The 24,918-nt window shown below is 33.2% G+C and overlaps 1 protein-coding gene across 2 annotated transcripts in view; it reads right to left on the bottom strand.

Moving 5' to 3' along the window:
- Positions 1 to 961: 961 nt before the first annotated feature.
- PGR (progesterone receptor) overlaps positions 962 to 24,918 on the bottom strand; it is a gene marked incomplete at its 5' end in the record, with an annotated part of 116,225 nt that continues 92,268 nt past the window's right edge. For both annotated transcript variants that reach the window (XM_082409897.1, XM_082409898.1), the window contains 2 exons: positions 962 to 16,211; positions 18,858 to 19,015. In XM_082409897.1, the coding sequence (XP_082266023.1) occupies positions 16,056 to 16,211; positions 18,858 to 19,015 (314 nt within the window). In that variant the 3' untranslated portion in view covers positions 962 to 16,055. The remainder of the gene's footprint in view (positions 16,212 to 18,857; positions 19,016 to 24,918) is intronic.

The raw sequence follows: 24,918 nt of genomic DNA, 5'->3' as shown, positions 1-24,918 counted from the left end.
AAGAAATATATTTTGTAGCTCCATAGCAAAAGTAAAATAAACCGCCAGACACGAATCCCAGATAGCCAAATCAGATAATTTAGAAACAAACAATAACCTCTTCCTGTCCCCAGATCACCTCTACTTGGGCCAGTTTCCTCACTGCAAAAACATATTTGTTATTCAGAAAACACTCTATTAACTGAGCTACTTGTAGAGAAGATTTTTTAAAGTATACATGAACTTTAAACATGGAATAATTTTATTTTCATAAAATATGCTTTAAAATGAAGGTCTTTTAAATAGTAGTCATGAACATGATTCTCTATTTGGAAGGAGGAAAAATTCACGGGGATGTGCAAACGACCACTTTTGACATGTTTTTTTCAAGAAGCAGCCCCTCAGCGATTGCCCGTCACAGGGCGTGGTCTACATGCACAGAAAGCTCTCCTGCTGCAGACAGTGAGCCGGCTGAAGGTCCAGAGAGGACTCGGGGGACCCAGCCTCCAGATGGGCTTCCACACAAACTGCCTTCTCTCATGTGCTTCTTTGCCAGAACAGCATTCTAATTTGCAGGTGGAGGGTTTTCATTTTTTTATGGCTTTTCAACAAATAAGGAGCTATATCAGTGAGTTTACTATGTTTTGGTTATTAAAAATCATATTTGTTTGGTCACCAAGATTAATTTATTAATGTTAACTACCTACATTGTAGAATATATGTTGTAACTATTAAGGATTTTTAGCATGTACTTACCTATTTCTTAGGAAAAATATGTCTGTATAGCGTTTTATAGTGTGCAAAGGAATTTTATAGGCATTATCTCCTTTAAAAGCAAAGCTCTTTGTTGAAATATTCTCTGCTAGATAATTGAAGACATTGAGGTTCAGAGAACTGAAGACAGATTACTAAGATCACAAAGCATTACATTTCAGAGAAGTGACAAACCTGTCTTAAAACTAAGTACAGTATTGCTGTTTGGTTTCTACATGTATTTGGGTGATATTAACAACTATTTGAAATTGGTGCTTAGGCAATCTCTGTCTATGAGATGCACAGGTATGCATGTTCTGGTTCACTCTACCTCCATGCTTACCTTTTATCAATCAGGTCATTATTGTTATTTTTATTTTTTAGAAATTCTTAGTGGTAATTATCCTTTAACAAATAAACAAATATACTTCCACCAAAATTCAGAAATTTGACCAAGCTAGATGCAAATACTCTGGCTCAATTAATGTGAATATCACATAGTAATTCTCCCCTCAGCTTAAATTTTGTTGCATAATTTATAGATTTTCCCCCTTTTCTATATTTTCTCACATTTTGTGGGAATTTAGATAATATGTTTTTCTTACTATGCATAATTTCAATAATTTAAATGCCATTTAGGAACTTGAATAACTGTAATAATGGTTTGTTGGTAAATTATAAAAAATTTCACAAAAATCTAACAGTTTTTTGACATTGACCCAAGTTCTTAAAATTATTCTTTCCTTTGATAAATTATTCATAACTCTGTAATGTTTCAGCAAGAACAGTGCATCTTTAAATCATTGTTGTTATTAGGAAATGTGTAAGATTTGTGAAGATCAAAATAAATCTGACAAGTAAAAACATTTCCTCTATTCTATATCATCCAGGTTGGTCTGATTTAAATCTTATTTAAAGGAAACAATTCCATTGTGCAGTTCTGCTAAAACTGTCTTAATAAATTAAGGAAGAGTTCATTTCAGCATTTAAATATGAATTCTCTGAATAACTTTGTATTTACCACATTTTTTTCTCTTTGCCTAGCACATGGTCCAACTTTAAGTATTTTTCAACAGAAATATTTTGTGTCTATATCTATCTTACTTTTAAATAAGGATTAGATGATTATTTACCTTAACTTTCTGGTACATAAGCATTAAAACATAAAGATATTTGAAATAGGATAGGCACTAAGGCATTAATTTTATCAGAACCATTTAGTAAATATAATAATGGAAATATTGAGAATGTGAATTTATCCTCAAAATTCCAACCATTAAAAAACACTCCTTGCCAAGGCACTTGGAGCCACCCTGAGACTACAAATCAGAGAAACTTCGACTTTCAAGAATGTATACTTTATATAATACTCCCTAATTTCACTTTGAGTAAGATTTTAAGGTGTATTTTCTTTAAGATATATATATATATATATCTCAAAAGGCACTGTATTCTGGTAATTTTTATAGACCTAGAAGCTATCAGTTAACTGTTTAATCCAAAGTAATTTTCTGTCAATAAAAAGACCCGTTTTTAGAACTGCACAGACCATGTCAGTGAATTGCTTGAACAAAAATCTCTCTCTCTCTCTCTATATATATACACACACATACATACATACATTTTTTTTCAGTAATTAAATCTGATTCAAATCTTTAGTCATAAATTTAGTAGGGGAGGAGTGGAGTTTCTTATGGTATTCAATGAATTCCTTAGCAGGGGCTATAATGTTGGGAAATTAGTGCTATTTTTATTTTGGTTTCCCCAGAAAAATTGACGTTTTCCCCCCAGAATCTTTTTATAGTTCTGTTAAGAATGCCAAAGCCAATTCACATTCATGAGGCTTAAACAAACAGCACATCTATTAATAAGGATTTTTAAAGTTTCTTCATTTTTCAAATAAAAACTCAAATTTCTCAAATTAAAAGATTTAATATGTATGCCAGGAAAATTAATTTAATTTGGAAAAATGTGACAGAATCTCCTTTTCTTTTTGGAAGAGCAATAGTGCAAGAAATTGTTTTTCAAATTTACTGAACTACTCTGAACCTCTATTTTCTCTTCTGTAAAATGGAGCTCATGATATTTAGCTTGCAAAGATTACATTAAGAGCTAGAGATAATATATGTAAAGCTCCTCCCTAGTACAAGACCTGGTGCATAGTAGCTACTCAAATAAGTAGCAGCTAAAAAAACTGTTAATATTTATTGAATGCATATTGATTACTGGTCTAAATAAATAGGAACTGATATCAACACAGATTAAAAGAAGTAGAAGCAGTGGGGTTCTATGAATGAAGAATTGAATATATACTCATACCATATTTCATTGATGCTAGGGATGTTTTCTGACTTTTTGAGGAGGTGTCAAGGGAAGATTTTCACACAACTGTGTATGACTTCAACTTGGCCAATGGCATTGTAAGATAGCATGAATTATAAGATGCATCCTGGTTTTACGATCTTAAAATGTGAAAAATCAATGAAAATAAATGATAGCTGGCTTCTGCCAAAGGAAAAAAAAAATACACTAGGCAGGTCACGAAATACACTACCTACCTTACTACATACAATGGTAAAAAATGGTTAATGTTGGATTTTATTTTATTCCCCTTTAAACATATTTCATTCACAAATCTGACTCGTTACTTGGAAAAAAATGGAATATTTAAAATTTTCAGGATGTTCTTCATGTGACAGAACAAGGACTACACAAAATAAGGACCTTACTTTTTTGTTCCATAGTAATTTTTGAGATGTAAGCAATATTGACGTCCTTTAATGCCGAAAGAATAAAATTTTAGATTTTAAGTTAAAGCTAAACTTAGCTATTTTATGAATAGATTTTCCAATATTATTGTTTTAGTAAGCATATGTAAGAAATTCAGAAGTTCTTTCTTTCCTACATATTGGCGAAAATTATTTATTGGGGAGAGAAAAAGAAGCTGTTAGTCTGGTTCTACAAAAATAATATAGATTTGATTAGTCCAATCTGCCTCATATGGGAAACTGTCTCAGGTACGAGAATTGAAGAATTGTGGCTACTTAGACTGATATTTTATTGATTTATATCTGATCACATTTCACTTGTAAGAGTCCATCCTTAATCTCATTTGCTGAAAAAATTTACTTTGATGAGTACCACACTACTGAATTTCACATGACTTAAAAAATTAAAAATTACTGTTGTTGAGTTTACGTAAGATAAAAATCTAAATGTCCTCTGTACCCTTAATCATCTATTAAAGAAAAAGCCATTTAAGTTGGACAAAACACCCAGATAGTGCATACCATGCCAGGCACTACTCCAAGTACTTTATTTATACTAACTCATTTAATCCTCATAGCATCCTATGAGAGAGATACAATACTGTGTCCATTTTACAATAAGGAAACTGAAGCAGAGAGATGAAGGAGTCGGCAAATGGTGCAGCCTGGAATCAGACTGAGAGTGTCTGGCTCCAGAACATGTGCTCTTCAATACTATGGTAAACTACTTCTCATATCACAGCATAATTATAGGCAGTTGATTTAATTCAGAATAAAAAGTTTGCTTTTTCATAGTTGTTTAAACTTATGAATTCTAAACTGCTCACAAATAACTGATGACAGATCTCTGCATTTTATAGTTAAAGTATTCTATTTGTTTGAAACAGATCATTTATAAGACGAAATTTGACCTCATCTGATCAGGTAATATAATATTCTACCATTTAAATAAAATGTTGCTTTTAAAAAGTAGGTTGAGTGATATACATACTCTTTAGCTTGTTATAGTGACTCTGACACCAGAGAATAGAATGCCACATGCATTTACACTCATGGCCATTTACCATGTTTTCTCTTTATTCATTAAATAGTTAAATGTAAGTTAGAAAAACTTCATCAACTACAAAAATCAGATATTTATAAAAATATAGCATATGGTTTTATAGACAAATATGAAGTTTCTCAACATCATTTAAGTTTGTAAATCTGAATATGGGGATATGTTTAATTTTAAAACTGAAAATACAGTGTTAAAAGAGAATAAATGAAATCTTTTTTTATGTTATGGGAACATGTTCATGGACAAATAATTCAATAAAACTATTTTGTTTCTCCAAGTCTACTCCAAATGTAGGTGACTGACTGAATAAGAAAGAAGTATATCGACGTTTCAAACAACATCTGGCATCTTAACTTCTAGAACTTAAAAGCAAGAAATCTGTTCTACTCTTTGTGTTGCAAAAGTACAGTTCCTTATATACTCTAGGCACTTATTTACCAAAGGAGAATATTTGCATATTTCCAGTGCTATATTAAATGATATTCATAGTAATGAAGCCAAATGCACAGTAGTTGTCTGAAATACTTTGTTAACAATCAGATTACATTCTTTTTCACTTTAATATTAAGTTCATTAAATTTCGTATGAAGATAGATAATATTTGTATAATAAATATCAAACCTTTTACTTTACCATTGTGTGAGTAACCAAAACACTGCATTATTGAATCTTATTAGAAAACAGTTGAGTGAATTTTGTCTTCACAAACAATTAGTTGGATTGAATTTAATTGTCTGAGAATCAGTCCTTGCTTCATTAAAATGTACACACAGTCACGGATACTATCTATATGATCTCACCATATGCCACGTACATTATTGTACAAGCTGAAATGTTGATTATAAATTTAAAGTGACTGGTAAAGAAGAATGAACTGATGATTCTTATGCATCTTGTACATAATTGTATTGAGGTTTTGGGTGCTCTAATTCATTAATAAAGACATATATAGAAATGTTTATTTTTTGTTATCACACAGAGTAGTAATAAGAATAATAAGAATTAGTGGTAAATTGTTTTTAAGAGAACATATTATTTGAAGATGATTCACTTCAAACTACCAGCCAACTTAATGTCAGACACCTGTCAAATGGAGCCAACTGACTCAGTTTTCTCATGTGAATCACGAAATATTTTCTCTGAAGTCCACTTTTAGTTTAAAAACAAAGATGGAATTTTGAACATTAGATTGAAAATGAGTATGTAACGATATTGTTAGGTGCCCACTTCACCTAATTTTTATGGCTTTGCATTTGTCACCTAACCACCACCAGGGAACCAGTGCCAGGCATACAAAGAAGAAGAGTCTCACCCTCTCTGCAAAAACCTCAGATAAATTTCAAACATTGTCTTCTCCACTTAAAAATGAGGAGCTAGGTGTGTGAAACTGGACTCAAGATGTATACAGGGGCTAAATATCTTTAAAGGTGTAAGTCTGGTGTATTAACTTAGGACCCTACTATGTACTGAAAATAGGATAGAAACAATGGGAACCAAAAGGGGGGTGGGTCTTGAGAGAGGAAAACGATGATTCCCTGCATCTCTTGCCAAATATTACACTAGTTTTACTATCAAGGAGTAAAGAGGATAACTGAATATTTCATCAATTTCAATATAACAAAATGTAAAAGTCTACTATGTGCAAATAAGTCTACTAAATATTTCAGGTGAAGTACAAAGCATTAGATTGAAAATAGGTATGTGGTGATGTTGTTACTAGTCCATTATCCCATAAATTTTATAGCTATGCCTTTGTCACCAGCCAGTACCAGAGCTGTTAGGCATAAACAGGGGGAGGGAGAGTCTCATCCTCTTGACAGAAAACTTCGTGTGAATTCCCAAAGCTCATCCAAAGAATATAGTTATTGAAAAATATTCATCTTTGTGTTTTTCTTTTTGACACCTGACCCTTTTCCTAGTCAGTTAGAAGCAGCCATGTTGCTCCAAGAAGAATTCAAATTGTTACAGCAGAAATGCTTAAAGTTGACATTTAGCTTGTGATTCCACAATTGGTCTTTGAAATCTAGAGCAACACAAGTCTGGAGAATGGGACTTTCTCAAGGGGAAAAAAAAAATGGTCTTCTAAATCTCAAAGATCTCCTCAAGAAGTGGACTCAAACAGAGAGAGTTCCTAGGAATAGATGAAGGAAACTCAAAGAGCCAGGGGAAGACTCCAATAGACAGGAAGAGGAAGTGAGAGGCTTCTGTGATTCAGAAGAAGGAAGAGGAAGGGTAGGAAAATCAGATGACAGTGTCCCAGTTTTGAAGGAAGTGGGATGGGCAGCAGAACATCCAAACAAGTAAGGGGAGGTCCAAGAAAACTGTGGCTTTTGTGATGCTGTAAAGTCTACAAGCATTTCAGAGAAGCTTGGATTCAGCATGGTGCCAGCTGGACGGTGGCTTAGAAAGCAGTTGGTGAGCCCTGGCTCTCCTGAAGGGGCAAGGTGACCACACACAGAAGCCAGATTGGGAAAGCAGCTGGGCCTAAGAAGGATAGGCTGAGCCAGCAAGGAATGGAAGATACAAAGTCAGACAAGTCCCAGCACCCTGTAATACTGGAGGAGAGGGAACAGATGTGTTTATGAGCCAGTGACTTAAACATGAGGCGATAGCAGTGGGTTCTTATGACCAGGCATGGCAAGGGACTGGCAAGGCCAGTGAGGACCAGGAGAAAGAAGACCCCTTCCCACCGCCACTGCCTGCACATTAGCATCTTTCTCTTCCTATCTGTCTTTGATTAGTGGAAGTGAAAAGGAAGAACAGCCCTTGATGGAAACTGAATGAGGTAATTCAAAATAAGGCTCTTTGAAACTGAATGCTGTAGATATATTATTTTCATGTGCCAAGTTTGCTCCCCATTCTATCACTCACCAGCCTTCCTTCCTCAACTCCCCACACTGTGAAGAAGTCGTGAAAAAGTCTTTGTGCAGAAGACATCATCAGGAAGTCAAGACTCCTTACAGAGAACTAAGCATTTTTTGTGTGTATTATTTTGTAACTATACTGGATAACGGCATCTGACGAAGGATCTATACAAAGGATGTATTTATTTTTTCTTAGTTTAGTACAGCAGTTTCCCTTTCCCATTTGCTGATTCCTAAGCTGTTCTAGTCTTACCTTTGTGCAAAAACCAGGATATTGAGATTTAATAGACATGCAAATGGGGGAATATTGGTGGAGGGGTAGAGATTGTTTGAGTAGATAGGATTCTAGAACTTGGTAAACTAAGTTTCTTAGTTTTTATTGTCTTTATTGATGAAAATTTTGAAATTTCAACACAGCAGCAGAATAAATAGGCATCTGACCTTGTGTTTGACAATTTATATGGCACATTTCACCTACTTCCATAAATTCTGTCAATACGTCTATGTTTTTTTTAAACCTCTGGAAAACTAGGGAGGAGGTGATGATCCCCTCTAACTCTTCATGTTTATGACCATCATTTTCCGCCAGAATACTGCAACTTCCTAAAAAATGTTCTCTCTGCCTCCAGGATTATCCATCTCCAGCTCTTTTCTCCATATTGCAGTGAGGGTGAGTTTTCTTATACACCAATCTGAATTATGCTGCTCTCCTGCTTAAACAAGAATCAAGACTACACAATTTAACATGGTGTACAAGACCATTAATAACCTGGACCTTGTTTGCTTCAGCCTCATCATCAGCCCCCACGCCATACTTTCTCTCACCATCAAGTCTGTGCATATGCTGTTACTTCCTGTTTGGAATACTCTTCTCTTCCTGCCTTTGGCATTTTCTGATTCCGCATGCTTAGCTAATTATTAAACCACTTTTAGATCATAGCTTAGACCTTTTTCCAAGATGCCTTTGTCACTCTTAAATTCAAGCTAGGTGCCCCTCTTAGGTGCTCCAGTGGCTCCCTGTACTTCCTCTACCATGACATTCGACATACAATATTGTAACTCTCTACCTGTATCTAGTTCCCATCCAACTGTAAACTCAGAGAATGTAGGATTGCTGTCTAATGTATTCATTGCTTATCTTCACAATCTGGTTAAATGACTGGCCTACCACACAATAATGCTTTGTAACTAGTTGCTGAAGAATAAAATGACTCCTAAAAAAGATAAATAAATTTTAAAAATGACTCCTAAAGTAAGACTTTTCAACTTTGTAAAAAAACCCACGATTTTTTGTTGTTGTTTTCAGGGCTTTTTTTCCTTCTGTTAACATAGATAACTGAGAGTCAGCTATTTTATGTTGATATAAACTATTAATAAAACGTCTGTAGTTTCAGAGTTGAAATGGATAATTTGGTCCTAACCTTTTTCCTCCCTCCCTTCCCCCTTCCTTCCTTCTTTCCTTTCTTCCTTCCTTCCCTCTTTAATTCTTCCCTCCCTTCCCTCTTTTTCTCTCTCCTTCTCTTTTTGTCTCTCTCTCCCTCTCATTCTCCCCTCTCCTCTTTCTCTCCCTGCTTTTTAAGTGTTAAGACACTTAATTGATTGACAGCTAAACAGAAACTTAGAGATCAGTGGTTTTTTCCTAAACTTTGTAGCCTCAAATTAGAAAATGGACATCTTTCTTAAAAAGCTAAAAACCAGCCTGTGAGCATAATTTATGTTTTATATGCTTGGATAGTGCGTGATTATTTCTCTAACATTTAGCATTGTTATCACTGTAGATAATCACCGTGTTTTGTATCATTAGCATTATTGTTTGCTCACTAATCAAGGGAAAAATATTTAAGCTACTGTTTAGAGAAGTTCTCCATTTCACTTTTGTAAGTTATATTTACTCCTTGGAAAATATGAAGAACTTTTATTTTTTTCTTCTGTTTTTTTTTTTTCCCAAATTCCAATGAAAAGCTTTTTTTAAAACTCTTTGCCCTGACTTTTCTTGTGGTTACGCATGTATCAGAAAAAGTTAAAATGAACATAATACTCAGGTCATAAGAAGATACTTTATTGGTTAGAGTGATGAGTTCTAAAGACTGCTATGTGAAAATCTCCTTCTACCCCCAGTTATATTAAATACAGAACTTAACCATTTTAAGTAAATTTTGGATACTATTTTTACCCTATGGAGAACAAGCAGAGCCGCTTATCTCTGTTTTGACGAGAATGTAGTATGATTATATTAACTCTACATAAAACTTTTGGTGTTTCTCATGAATTTTAAAGCCCTTAGTATGATAGATGTCCATTGATTATTTTGCTACTATGTATTTTAAAAACGAATTTTTAATTTACCAAGTTAAAGCTGCACAAAACCCATCAAATCAGTGTGGACATAATTGGTATGCTACTCAGCAACCCTGATATGTCTTTGAATAGTAAACCATGAAGAAAACAAAGCAACTATTTCTTAATAGGAATACAGTTTGGTGGGGAGATACTTTAAAATATAAGCTTTTCTGAGGGAGGGGGTTAGTAAAAGACTAATGACAAAAAGTTTTAAACCACTCCTTTCGATAAATAATTCATAACAACAACAAAAACCTCTCACAGGTAAGTAAATTTCATAGAAAAAGAGATGTTAAGCTTTATATATAATTGACAAGAGGAAAACATTTAAGTAGGTTTCACTTAGAATAAGTTATGTTTGCTAAATTGGATATATCAGGATTTGATGTATTAAGAGCAATTTCAAAAGATTATAAAAATAAGCTACAGTGTATGCCTGCCTTAACAACTATTTACAATACCATTTAAATATTTTGCTCAAATATATCTAAATGTTGACTGTGATACTGATGTCACACTGCAGTTAATAATTTAATTTTCTTTAAAGCAATAGACAGGGTAAGCTTTCTTAGCTGCCTAATTCACATTTCTCTGAAAGTCTTTTGTCAGTTAAAGCTTTCAACCAGCTAAAAGTAATGCTTTCCCCCTCTCTCCATGAGTGGAAAGAAAGCAAACAAACACGTGTTTAACAGTAAGGTCAGCATGACATAAAGCAACAAGAGCCAGTAAATTGAAAATGAGGTTGACATTTTGGGACTAATCCAGCAGTCCTGTAATACACTTCCAAACTCCACAGCTGCACAGGGCTGTGGACAAGCCTAGGCGCAGCCTCCAGGCAAGTGCCCGGAGCAATGCCTTGGAATGTGATCAACTCCAAGAAGAGGAGCAGATCCCTTTGTATTTGTCTTTGCTTTGGCTATAGGATACTTAGGTAATGTACATGTTAAATCACTGCTATTATGAACTGCTGCTGTTTAACTTATCATCAATGCCCTCCAAATTCTCAAATCTTCTATAATGACAGGGAGGAATTATTAAAGAAAATTAATAATTATTAAAGGAATTAATTAAAGAAATTAATTATTAAAATAATTAAAGAAAACTACTCTTGGCTTTTTTTTTTCAAATTTTTAAGCCACCCTGTTTCATGCCTAACTCTGGAGGTACAGATTTTATTGGCCCCAAGTAACTGATGGTCTGTAGGGACTTTTCCTGAACTTATATGGGGATGTGATCCAACCTGAATGCAATTATCTTGGCCCAGTTCACATTCTTGATTCATACTATGGATGTAGACCAATCCAGGCTGGATTGGATTCCATAATATGAAGTAAGTAGTCATTTATTTTACTGCTTTTTATTCAATTTTTAGATTTAATAAGGACCAGGGAGTACGGAATAATGGTACATTAAATAGATAATGGATGCTAGATGGAGACAGAGACTGTCTTTTCATTAAAAATTGAGTAAGGAAAATACAGCGAAACCACAGAAATAAGCAATTTTTTCTTCATTAAAATCATTACATGATTTAGTCTAGTGTGGATAAGCAATTTAGGACCTGGCAAACTTGTGAGATTTTCTGGCTATGTATTTCCTGTAAAATTTGAGATGTGAAAATTCCCCCTATCCAACGGGTATTTAAAAGGCATACTTTGAGGAAAAGATAGTTATGCCCTTTCTTGGGTTGTCTGCTTGTGGATTTAACTTTATCAGTAGAGACATGGTTGTTGAATTCTTGAGTATAAAAATGAAGTATCTTTAAATTTAAAAACAAATTTTTTTTTTTTTTAATTTTGAGTGCTTATACATAATGCTCTGGAGATTGTAAAGATACTTAAAAGAATTCATATTCTATCCTGAAATCTGGTGTGTAAAGGGTAAGTGTACATGAGAGAAATTGCTCAGGTATTCACACAAAAACTTCCAGAAATTTAATAGCTATCTCACCAAAGGAATGCAAGATCAAGACAGACATAAAGATCTCTCCTGGGAATTTTATACCATAGTCTTAAGGATAGAAAGTTATTTTGGGAGTTGATGACTTTATCATGATTTCTAGGCCCATTGTTCCTTTTTGCAGAATTAGTACCATAGTAAAATAATCTAAGCATGTAGTATATAGCATAGATTTTTGGAAGGGCTGTGTTTTAGTCCAGCTCTCTATATTTTAAAGAAATACTTTTTTAAAAAGGTCAAAATCAGTACTATTACTCTTAATATTATAATCAAAGGGTGATAGGCTCTTTAGATTTTTGATAAAGCAGGCCTCAAACTCAAAAGACTATATTTTTTTCAGAGGAAGAAATTAATTGAAGACTTTTGAGCTATAATTTCAAATCAAATATATTAAATATTCATATGTACATACAGATAGCAATAAAGCAACTTCATTTTCTAGATTCCTTGGTTTCACTATAGAATATACCAGATTAATTTGATAAAATCATAAGCAGAACTATGGTTTAATGAAAACAAAATAATAGCAGTTACTATTTCTGAACACCTGTACACTTTTTCATTTTCATTTCCATTAATTACAAAACAATTACCAAGGCAGGTTTAATCAGAGAGGTTAATGACTTGCTCAAGCTCATCCAGGTACTAAATGGCAGAGAAATGGAGTGCAGGCCTGGATCAGCTCTCTACACAGTACTCATTGTCAAATATATCACTGTAGCTGTGGATAATTTAGAAGTTACAGGTTGACCTGGTATGGCTATTTGAAAGGCATTGTTTTTGTAGAAAACATATTGACCACCATATTTGCATATTATCTGTGTTGCAACAAATTATTTTAATGCTAAATGTGAAAAATAATAGTACTGCCCAATATAAAAGTGCCATGTTTTTTAATAAAAACACAATTGTTACATAACAACTGACACTGGAGGTATAATTGCTTCAGACTCAAATGGCTTCTCAAACCTTTTTAAGGGAAATATTTTTATTAACTCAATAATCTATTTCAGTACCCTTCAAGTATTTTCTGATATATAACCTGTCTTCTTATGATTTAATTTCACTTTAGAGCCACCAGAAAGAACATGACCTATAAAATTAAGATAAAGGTTATGGCTACTACATAGCAATGGAGACATTAGTTGGCAGGAATTTGTAGAGGAAAAGATTTAGAGGCTAGATATCTTCCATTTGGTGATGTCATGTTCTTTTCCAAAAGCTTTCTTTCATTTTTTAAACCTTAACTTGAAATATTAAATCCTAGTATTTAGACATCTAGGTTTTCTTGTGCTAACAGCAGGCACTCAATAAATATTTATTGAATGAAATCGGAGATGAGAAAATTTTGTATACTGAGGTTTATAATACAAAACAATTTAGGGCTACTTAAATATAAGAAACAATTGTGTTTGTGGAATTTTTCTTAGGGAGGGAACTAATACGCCATTCTGTTTTAAAATTTAGCACAGGGAGCATAAAATGTGTTCTTAATAAATAAATAATGTACTTATATTCGCCTATGTTATAGTCAGTACAAGGAGAGAGCTCACAAAGTAGCAAAGAAAGGTGGAAAATTTAAAGAGATGAAGTTAGGGAGCATGGGAAGAGAACGTGATAAAGCCATGCATACAGAAATATGCCCCGATGTAACAAAAGAAAGAGAGATCCATGGCGATACCAAACCCAGAGAACATGTCATTCAACTCCCAGCCGAGGAACGCTATTGTCCTATCATCTCAAAGTGGCTCTCAGACTAGTAGTAGAGTAACAATACAGAATAACCCACTATTGTGATCCAGATGTGCACAAAATACATGCGGATCCTTAGGAGGAAACAAGTCACTATCTGGAAGATGCAGGGAACACACGACAGAAGTATGTTTGGCTGAGTCTTGAAGGTTGAGATAGGACTGGTATCAAAGGGGGGAAATTAAGGCAGAAGATTGGTGGTAAAAAGATTTGTGTGGCTGGAACATAAGATGAATGTATGACAGAGGAAAGTAAAGAGAGTAAAGTTACAGAAATTGATGCTTCAACACCATTTCAGAGTGACTATCATGTACCCGCATTAATAAGAGTGGACCAATTAAAATATAATGTCTGAGGATGGAGCCCAGGAAAGGGTACTGTTAAAAAGCTCCCCTGGAGACCGTAATGTGCAGCTATAGTTGAGAAGCACTGCAGTAGGTGACTGGAAGTCAGTGAACATTTTCACGTGAGGTAATGGCAAAATTGGATCTTTTTAGGAAAATAACTTTGGTCTGGAGAATGGAGAAAGAACGAGTCTGTGTGTTTAAGACTTTGAAGGACTAAAGAGCAGTCCACAGTCTATTGTAATACATATGTAGTCACAGAAAAAGACATGTAGATAGACATACTAAGGAACAGACCATTTTTATACTAATGTTAAGACTATTTGGAATTCTTGGGTTAAACTCTTATTGAAAGTTATAACCAAGCATTATAAAATTTGTATATTATCTATTTGCCACATGGACCTAAAGAACCCAAGCCAAGGGCCCTGGTTGGAACTTGTTTTAATCCCTATTTCACATCCCTTATGAGGATTCACTGTTTACACATGCTCTATAGTTAATTCATTTTGAAAATTGAAGAAGTTATTGGCAAGAAACAGTTATGGTAACATTATCAGGCCAATTTTTTTGATCAGATGAAATCACTTTATCTTGTTTTGGGGGTCATATTACTATTCATTAAGATTATTCTATTGTACTTTCCCTTGGTAAACTGCAAGTATTTATCAGTTGAAGGGGATGGGTAATTTAAAAATGCATTAAGAAATCAGACACTTCAGTAAATGTTTTCTGTATTGTTTTCGGAGTTTCTTTGATTTTCTCATTAACAACTATTAATCTGCATAAAGTAGGATGTTTTATTTGTAAGGTAACGTCCAATTTTAAAGAAATTTCAAAAAAGAATTGTCTACTAGTTTCTTCAAGCTGTTAAAAATTATACATATATATATGCTTAAAATTGGTATAAATTATTTTATCTAGGAAAAAAAGTTATAGGTTTTGATTTTTACCAGTGGTTCTTCCTGTTTTATGTATGTGTGTGTGTATTCTTTTTTTTTAATGGATCTCCAGTGACACCTCAGAAAAGAACTCTTGTTTGTCTCCTAAAGGGATATTTTCAGCTCATATAACAATGTGAATTGTGGGTTTTCTAGTTATTGTAATTGGTTGTATTATTTTCAGCCAGTTTCTAATGTTTCCTGAAATATCTCTTAGATTGGATCAGAGACACTCAAAATTTTTTAACTGTGATTTGTCCAATATGTCCTACCGAGTGGAGAAAGAGAGTAATATTTCTCTTTTTTTTTCTTCCCTCCTTTTTTTTTCTTCCCACCTTTCCTCCCTCCCTGCTTGCCTTCCTTCCTTTCTTCTTTGATTTGAGAAGTGAGTAAGGAGCTCTCACCGAAAGGAACATTCTACTGGAAAGTTATTATTACACCAATATTAAAGGTGAGACTCAGTAAGGTTAAGTGACTTTCCACACGCCCTAGATGTAAGGAGTGGAGTTAGGCCACAGACTCTCTGACTTCCTACTTCCTATTTTGATACAGAATACCTTATTACAGGACAATTCCCAAAAAAAGATTAGTAAAATACTACAAAACCCATAATGCTCTTGTCATAATGCTATGGCTCTCCTTAATAACTTTCTTAGAGACTTGTGTTTCCAATCTGGGAAACAGTCTTAACATATAAGCTGGTCATCCTAGTTTGAGGAGCATCAATCTATTTCAAGAATTTTAAACTCTTTTTCTGTACATTTTTTGCATTAAAAACCCTTTGGAGAATCTGATTAAGGTTATAAATTTCCTTCTCACGAAAATGTATATACACTCATATAGACAGAATTTTGTATACCATTTTAAGGTTTCATTTTTGTAAATATAGTTAGGGAGCCAAAGGGAGCTATTATATAGAAAGAACATATAATAACTTTTTATTTTTATGTATAAGATTTTTTTTTCTCTAAGGTAGAAGATTTGTTATATGTGAAAGTTAAAAATCTCACCTAAATGGCATGTAATGATATAAGATTAACTTTAACAATCAACCTAATACTTTTTCAATCTTGTAAACTCTTAAAGAAAATATGGGTACACGAAAACACTAAAAATTCAAATTATGCTTTATAAAGGAAATCAATTAAACCTCACAACTTTTATCTGAAATTTACACAGTACGATATGTTATAAATGTAAGGCTTTGAGAAGAACATTGTAAAAACCCGAGACCTCATAATCCTGACCAAAACAAAAACAGACAAAATTTAATTTTTTAAAGATAAAAACGGCATTCACTTTTTATGAAAGAGAAGAGGTTTCACCATCCCTGCCAAGATCTTGGGTAATTGTGCAGCAATAACCTCAGACATCATTTCTGGAAATTCAACACTCAGTGCCCGGGACTGGATAAATGTATTCAAGCAGTACAGATGAAGTTGTTTGACAAGCTGTTGGTTTAACAAATGGATAGGAAACATGTAAGAAAAATAATATATTCATATACTATACAAACATGGCAGCTTATTTTTCTAATAATAGAAATACTTAAGATGTTTTTTCTTACCGAACTGAAAACATCTCCCTCCACTTTCTAGCATAATATGTAAAATATTACATACTCATGACAAAATATCCTAACATATAGAAAGATTTAAAGAAATGAAAGTATTCTGTAAACCCACAGGATAACCAAGTGAACATTTTGGTATATTTCAAGGTTTTTTTTAATACATACTCAGGTATACACATAATATACACACATGCATATATATTTCCATAAATGAAATTATTTTATAGTCTATTTCTTAATTGAGCTTTTTCATATAACAACATATAGACAATATATAGACTCTTCTATTTCAGTACAAACAACCCAGCATAATCCATTTTAATCTAATTTTAATTTTTTCAAAGTAATTCATGTACATAATTTTGAAAGTCAGCTAGTACTGGAAGACCTATAGCAACAAAAACAACAGTAGCAACAACACAGATGTAACCACTTTAAACTTCTTTAGCCTGTGTCATTTGATATTTATCTGTGTATTTCTAATAAATTTTATTTTCCAAAGTTTGCATTATTGATTAAGTTTCTATTAAATGAGGATTTAGCTCTCTTGTACTATATACCCCCCTCCTCAACTACACACACTTTCTCTTCTCTCCATTCTCTATATAGTTATATCTCAATTATTGGCTAAATCGATATCTAACATTTATATTACAAAGATTTTTATTGTTTCCTGCTGGATTACATTTTCTTTCTTATATGACTTACTTTAATTTTGCTAGGGCTAATCACCTTATGTTTCTGTTTCCTTTGTTTTTTCTATATCACAAAGCCATAGTCAGATTTTCTGACAGAACTGTAAAGACTCACTTCAATATGTTCATGCAATTGGTAATAGCTCAGTTCCATTTTTTTCTTGGTATTAGTGTCCTGAAATCCTCTGCATTAGTTAGTGTGCTGGAACACCCCTTTGCATCTCTCTTGGGTTGAATCTTCTACTTTGGCTTACTCCAGTGTTTTGTTGTAAGAAATCCTTCAGGTGCCCTTGAGAAAGTTTGTATTTGAGGTAATCTCTATGAGATCTTGCAAGTCTGAAAATACTTTTATGATGCCATCATATTTGTTTGATGGTTTGGCTGGTAAAAAACTTGTTGAAGATTTTTCTTTCCTTGAAAATTCTGAAGGTATTGGTCCATTGTTTTCTGGGTTCCAGTATTGCTATTGAGAAGTCCAACATCCTTCTGAATCCTGATGATTTTATGTGACTTATTTCTTTTTTCATTGGTATATTTTATGATACCCTCTTTATTCCAGGTATGCTGAAATTTTACAATGTGCCTTGGTTCAATTGTGCTGTGCCTGTATACTGGGCCCTTACACTCAGAAAACTCATATCCTTCAGTTCTAGCAACTTTTCTTTTATGATTTCTTACATAATTTCCTCGCCTTGATTTTCTCTCTTCTTTCTTCTGGAAATTACTAACTGGAGAATGGAACCCCATGGATTAATTCCCTAAATTTGCTATCTCTCTACTTTTTCATATCTTTATCTTTTTTGTTATTTTTTTCTGGGTTTCCCTGAGATTTATATTTCCTGAGTTTTATATTTATATTGAATTTTTAATTTCTGCTCTTCTTTAATTATCCAAAAGTGTTTTCTTGCTAAATGTTCCTTATAAAATGTTTTCTATTCTTGTTTCATGGATGCAACATCATTCTTATTTCTCTGAATATCTTAATTTTTTGAAGCTTTCTTCTATTTTCTGCACTCTTGCTTTTTCCTTTAAGTTACATTTTTTTCTGTTTATTTTGCTCTCTGCCTTACATTTTAGAGGCTTTATCTAAATGGCTAATAATCTTGGCTGTCGGTTCATATTCAGCAGTGAGGCCTCAAATTTGACCTGGTGAGTAGAGAGCTTTTTTATGCTTTGTTGTTATTTTAGTGTGGTTTCTGAACACAGTAGTGATAAAAGCTTGTATGCAATATGTCTCAACTAACCCCATATATCTTATTTTATTTACCCAGTTTTGGTGTCAGGTATTTCTAGGGTTTTTTTCCTCTTGTATAGGCAATGATGCATACATATCTTAAATACTTGTCTAATTATTTATTTAAGATAAGCCCTAAAAAGTGGGAATTTGAAAAGCACACAAACTTTAACTACTGCTACATGCTGCCAGATTGTCCATTAGCACTGTTACTGACTTATAACTCCATCCAAAATGGTATGAGAGTCTTATTCTCCACATCCATATCTTTGCTTTTCCTGTATACATAAAATCTTTTCTAGCTTAAGACAAAAACATTTGAGAGCATATTCAGAAAAATGTGTCACAATTCCTATCAACCATTAAATTACTCTCAAATTATACAAATACTAGTAAAAGGATATTTGGGTGATCTACACTAAAAATGAAAAAAGCATAATATAAATTCTGAGCAGTATGATACAGGTTTTTAAAATGTAAGTACAAATATAAATTTGAAGAAAACACATGAAGTAAAATTTATATTTCACATTTAAGAAGTTATAGATGTAATTCAGAAAATAATCATTAATATTCTAGAAAACAAAATACTTACATCATGCAAGTTATCAAGAAGTTTCGTAAGTTGGTAGAAACGCTGTGAGCTAGGGACAACTCCTTTTTGCCTCAAACCAATTGCCTTGATGAGCTCTCTAATGTAGCTTGATCTCATCTCTTCAAACTGGCTTTGGCTTCTTAGTCCTTCCAAAGGAACTGCAAGAAGATAATTACAAATGGCAGTTATGTTTAAAAAAGATGACACTAGCAGTTTATAATATAAATTTCTGAGCTGTATAATGATTTATTTTGATTTGCAACTCTAGATACAAACATCTTAAATAGGAAAAGTTTTAGAACATGTAAACTTCTAGTTCTTTTGAAGAATATGATAAGAACAACTAGGTAAGTTAAAGAACATTTCAGCTTACCTATTTTAGAGCTATTAGCATTTGCTCAAAAGAGCACCTGACATTATTCTACATTCCTGTCTAAAATACTTAGTTTGATTTAGTTTACAACTACATGTATGCTGGATCTTTTTTGTCTTTGTCTCCTTCCTGCTGATATGAGAGAAAGCCATTGATATTTGAATTTTCTCTTATATTCAGCCACTTGGTTTTACTGTATTTTATTTATTCATTTATTTATATTTTAAAATCTAACAGCTTTTGTTTGATTTTTTGTTTTCGGTATAAGACAATACTATATTCAAATAATAGCTTCATTTTCTCCTTTCCAACAGTTGTAGCTCTCATTTCTGCCTCATGGTTCAATGCATTGTTTAAGACTTCCAGAACAATATTAAATAATAATAGTAATGGTAAATACCCCTATTTTGTTGCTGATTTTATTGAGAATACCTCTCATTCCTATTATGATGTTAACTGGTAATTTATATATCTACCTCTGAAATCCTTAATTCATACATCCAAATGTTGGGCACAACTTCCTACTCTTATAACTAGTTCTCTTGTTTCCACTACATAGTCAATTTACCTATTGCTTTTCTCCTAAATCTTTTCGGTCCTTCTGTTGTCACTTGTCTGAGATGTCTGGTTGATTTCTTTAGCAACTCTATTACCAGAACTCCCAGTTTCCTTGTTTCCTTTTACTTTGGTCTCACTTGTCCTACAAACAAATCTTCAAACTGAAGTGAAGTTTCTGACTTTTTCTGCAACTACATCCAGATTGCTGAAAGAAAAATCACATAATCTCTGGATTTATGATCTTGACCCTTAGCAATATTTCTATAGAGAAGTGTACTTCATTTGAGCAAAGCCAACCGTATGTGTCCAGCAAAGGGAGATAAATAATCCTTTTTCAAAACCTCCGACTTTATTCCCTCTACCCCAATCAGACCTTGGCTTCCACTTCCCTTGGAAAAAAGACGGCCACAGATAACAAACCGATAGAAACCAAAAGTTAATTCTTTGGTTTTGAGTTTTCAAGAGCTCACATCCTGAGTATAAAAGGGATTTAGAAAGGTAATCTTGGCAATATGAGATTTTTGCTCCAACTGAAAACTTAACTGTTGTACATACATTTGTATGTATATGCTATGTGTATCTATGATCTTGTCCCTCTACTTCATATGGCAGCTATTTTATTTTTTTTTAATTTACCATTTTAACCTTTTATTACTTTAAAAAAATTTTTTTTTTTTTTTTGGCTGCACCACATGGCATGTGGGATCTTAGTTCCATGCCCCCTGCATTGGAAGCTCCAAGTGTTAACCACTGGACCACCAGGGAAATCCCTATAGCAGCTATTTTAAACATCCATAACTCTTTTTACACTTCCCAACCAATCCTCAAATCTTCCTCACTCTTAAACATGACTATAAAATTATTTTTTCTTCTGATTACTGAAGTACTGTCTTCTCATTGGGCTTTAAAGAGTTGGAAAACTAGTAACCCAAAGCCCTCACTATATCCATCTAAGTGTTTAGGACCAGACTTGAACCAATTATCCTCTTTACAAGAAAAGCGGGCCTAATCCCACACTGTCTCATTCTTTTAGTATCAACACTAACAACATGCTCCTAGGATATGATAATTTAATCACTAGGCTCTCATCCTATGCTCCTGGGATATCTCTGAAAATTATCCTCCTCTCCTACTCTCTTCCTTAGATTTCAGATCTATGGTGAACCAGCTCTCCAAAAAATTTCTATTTCCTTTGAGCTCTTTACATTAATTCATTGTTTTCTTAATTATTACACCCAGCATTATATGATTGGAGAATTTTCTCTCAGATTCTTATTGAGTCCACATGTGGGTTTTTAGGATTTCTTGTAATTATGTTAGTGGCAAATGGGAGAGAGTGAGTGAAGGGCAGTTAGCCAGATGCTATTTTAGATAAGAATACTTTAAAAAAAGAATACTTATTTTTGGTTTAGCTAATTTAAAAATTATGTGTATTCATTGGAAAAATTTTAGAAAATACAGAAAATACATGGAAAATTACAAGTCACCTGAGATCCTACAATCCAATATTTTAGGACATTTCCTAATATTATATTGAGAACATTTACTTATATCATTCAAAATTCTTCAAAAATGAATGTTTTAATTCTCACATAAAATTTCATATCACAAAAATGTGTAGGACATACAATTTATTTAATTGTTTTATCATTTGACATTTGGAATATTTTACTAATCTAAACAATACTTATGATGAATGTCTTATTTTTTATGGATATATTCTTAGAAGTAGAATTATTAGAGTAAAAGGTATTAACTGTCTTAACACTGATAATATACATTTCTAAACTACTTCTTACTAGTTAACTGTTGTGTGCTTTGTAATGAGTATTTTCATTTTAGGTAATCTTTGCTTTTTATAGAGAAAAATAAAATACCATCTCATTTTCACTTCTCTATTAGTGAGGTTGAACAATTTTCTTAAGCTTTTTAGTGATTTTTTTTTCTGTTTTCTATTCATTTATAGTGATCTAAGCTGTATTTTAAATATTCTTCTCAGTTTGTGGTTTAAAGCCTAGTTTTAAAATATTTAATCAGTTTTGTAACTTTATTAGGGCAAAGAGTACTGCCCAGGCAATCCAAATTTTGCCATGCTCCAGAGGCAAACACTTTCAATTCTTTCAACTATTTCTTTTGATCTTTCCTTCCATAGCTTTCAATAACATCCTTATAGTGCTGCTCCTTGAGTTTTTATTTTTAACTTTTGACTTTCCAGTATGGAAAATGGGACTGTAGCTCTATTTCCATATTCCAGATCTACTATTACCCCCACACCACAAACACACTCACACACATAGAACTTCCTATTCCTCCTCTTCCTAATATCATTTTCATAATATTGGTTAGATCAATATTCAGTGTTTATTATTTTAGCTATGCAAAATGCTGCTACAGTCAAGTCATATAGCATTTACTATGATTTCTTTTCTTTTCTAGTATAATTTTTTGTTTTACTGAGAGTAAGTAACCATATTGATGGGTGCGAAGTGGTATCTAATTGTTTTTTACTTGTATTTCTCTAATGACTAGTGATGCTGAGCATCTTTTCGTGTGCTTAATGGCTGTTTGTAAACCTTCTTTTGAGAAATGTCTATCAAGACCTTTATTTATTTTTAAATTGGTTTATTTTTTTATTGTTGAATTGTAGAGGTTCTTTATGTTGTCTGGATATTAATACTTTTACCTTGGCAGACATATGATTTTCAATATTTTCACCAATTCAATGGATTGCCTTTTCTTTGTGTTGTGTCCTTTGATACATGGAAGTTTTAAATTTTGATAAAGTCTATTTATCTTTTCTTTTGTTGCCTGTGTTTTGGATGTTATATCCAAGAAATCACTGCAAAATCCAATGTCACAAAACTTTCCCTCTATGTTTTCTTCTAAGGGTTTCATAGTTTTAGATCTTAGATTTAGTTCTTTGATTTATTTCAAGTTAATTAAAATTTTTGTTGAAATATAGTTGATGTACAATATGTTAATTTCAGGTGTACTACATAATGATTTGACATTTGCATACTTTATGAAATGATCACCACAATCAGTATAGAAAACATCTGTCACCATACAAAGTTATTACTTACAAAGTTATTATATTACTGGCAATATTACTTATGCTGTATATTACATGCACTGGCTTATTTATTTTGTAACTGGAGGTTTGTACATCTTAATCCCCTTTACCTATTTTGCCCCCATCCCCTCCCCTCTGGCAACCACCTATTTGTTCTCAGTATCTATGAGTCTGTTTTCATTTTGTTTTATTTGTTTGTTTTGTTTTTTAGATTCCACATGTAAGTGAGATCACATAATATTTGTCTTTCTCTGAATTATTTCACTTAGCCCAATACCCTCTAGATCCATCCATGTTGTTGCAAATGGCAACATTTCTTTTTTTATGGCTGAGTAATATTCCATTATATATTGCCATATATATATATATATATATATATATATATATATATATATATATATATATACCACATCTTCTTTATCCATTTATTTATCAGTGGACACTTACATTGCTTCCATATCTTAGCTATTATAAATAGTGCTGCAATGAACAGTGGTATGCATATATCTTTTCAAATTAGTGTTTTTGTTTTCTTCAGGTAAATACCCAGAAGTGAAATTGCTGGACCATATGGCAATCCTATTTTTAATTTTTTGAAGAACTTACATACTATTTATCATAGTGGCTGTACCAACTTACAATCCTACCAATGGTGCACAAGGGTTCCCTGTTCTCCACATTCTCGTCAACACTTGTTATTTGTTGCTTTTTTAATGATAAGCCATTCTGACAGGTGTGAAGTAGTATCTCATTGTGGTTTTGATTTGTATTTCCTTGATGATTAGGGACATTGAGCATCTTTTCATGTATCTGTTGGCCATCTGAGTATCTTCTTTGGAAAAACGTCTCTTCAGGTCCTCTGCCCATTTTTTAATCAGGTTGTTTTTTGATATTGAGTTGTATGAGTTCTTTGTACATTTTGGATACTAACTCCTTATCAAATATAGAATTTGAAAATATCTTCTCCCATTCAGTAACATGCTTTTTCATTTTGTTGATAGTTTCCTTCACCTTGCAAAGCTCTTTAGTTTGATGTAGTCCCATTTGTTTATTTTTGCTTTTGTTGGCCTTGCCTGAGGAGATAGATCCAAAGAATATTGCTAAGACCAATGTCAAAGTGCATACTGCCAAACATAGGCAATAAAACATATACTGTAGGAATTTTATGGTGTCAGGTCTTACATTTAAGTCTTTAATCCATTTGGAATTTACTTTTGTACATGGTGTGAGAAAGTAGTCCAGTTTAATTCTTTTGCATGCAGCTGTCCATTTTTCTCAACACCATTTATTGAAGAGGCTGTATCTTCATTGTATATTCTTGCCTCCTTTGTCTTAGATTAGTTGATCTTACAAGTATGGGTTTATTTCTAGGCTCTCAATTGTGTTTCATTGATCTATGTGTCTGTTTTTGCGCCAGTACCATAGTGTTTTGATTACTGTAGCTTTGTAGTATAGTTTGAAATCAGGGCTCTTGATAGCTCTAGCTTTGTTCTTCTTTTTCAAGATTGCTTTGGTTATTCAGGGTCTTATGTGTTTCCATACAAATTTTACAATTATTTTTTCTAGTTCTGTGGAAAATGCCTGTAGTATTTTCTTTTTTTAAGTAATTAATTAATTTATTTATTTTTGGCTGTGCTGGGTCTTTGTTTCTGTGCGGGGGCTTTCTCTAGCTGCGGCAAGTGGGGGCCACTCTTCATCGTGGTGCGCGGGCCTCTCACTATCGTGGCCTCTCTTGTTGCGGAGCACAGGCTCCAGACGCGCAGGCTCAGTAGTTGTGGCTCACAGGCCTAGTTGCTCCGCGGCATGTGGGATCCTCCCAGACCAGGGCTCGAACCCGTGTCCCCTGCATTAGCAGGCAGATTCTCAACCACTGTGCCACCAGGGGAGCCCAATGCCTGTAGTATTTTGATAGGGTTTGCATTGAATCTATAGATAGCCTTGGGCAGTATGATCATTTTAACAACATTAATTCTTCCAATCCATGAGCATGGTATATCTTTCCATTTGTTTATGTCATCTTCAATTTCTTTCACCAATGTCTTGCAGTTTCTAGATTA

This window comes from Balaenoptera physalus, assembly GCF_965194825.1.
Source record: "Balaenoptera physalus genome assembly, chromosome: 10".
Classification (NCBI taxonomy): domain Eukaryota; kingdom Metazoa; phylum Chordata; class Mammalia; order Artiodactyla; family Balaenopteridae; genus Balaenoptera; species Balaenoptera physalus.
The sequence above is the reverse complement of the archived record's forward strand: the minus strand, read 5'-3'. Positions and strand labels throughout refer to the sequence as shown.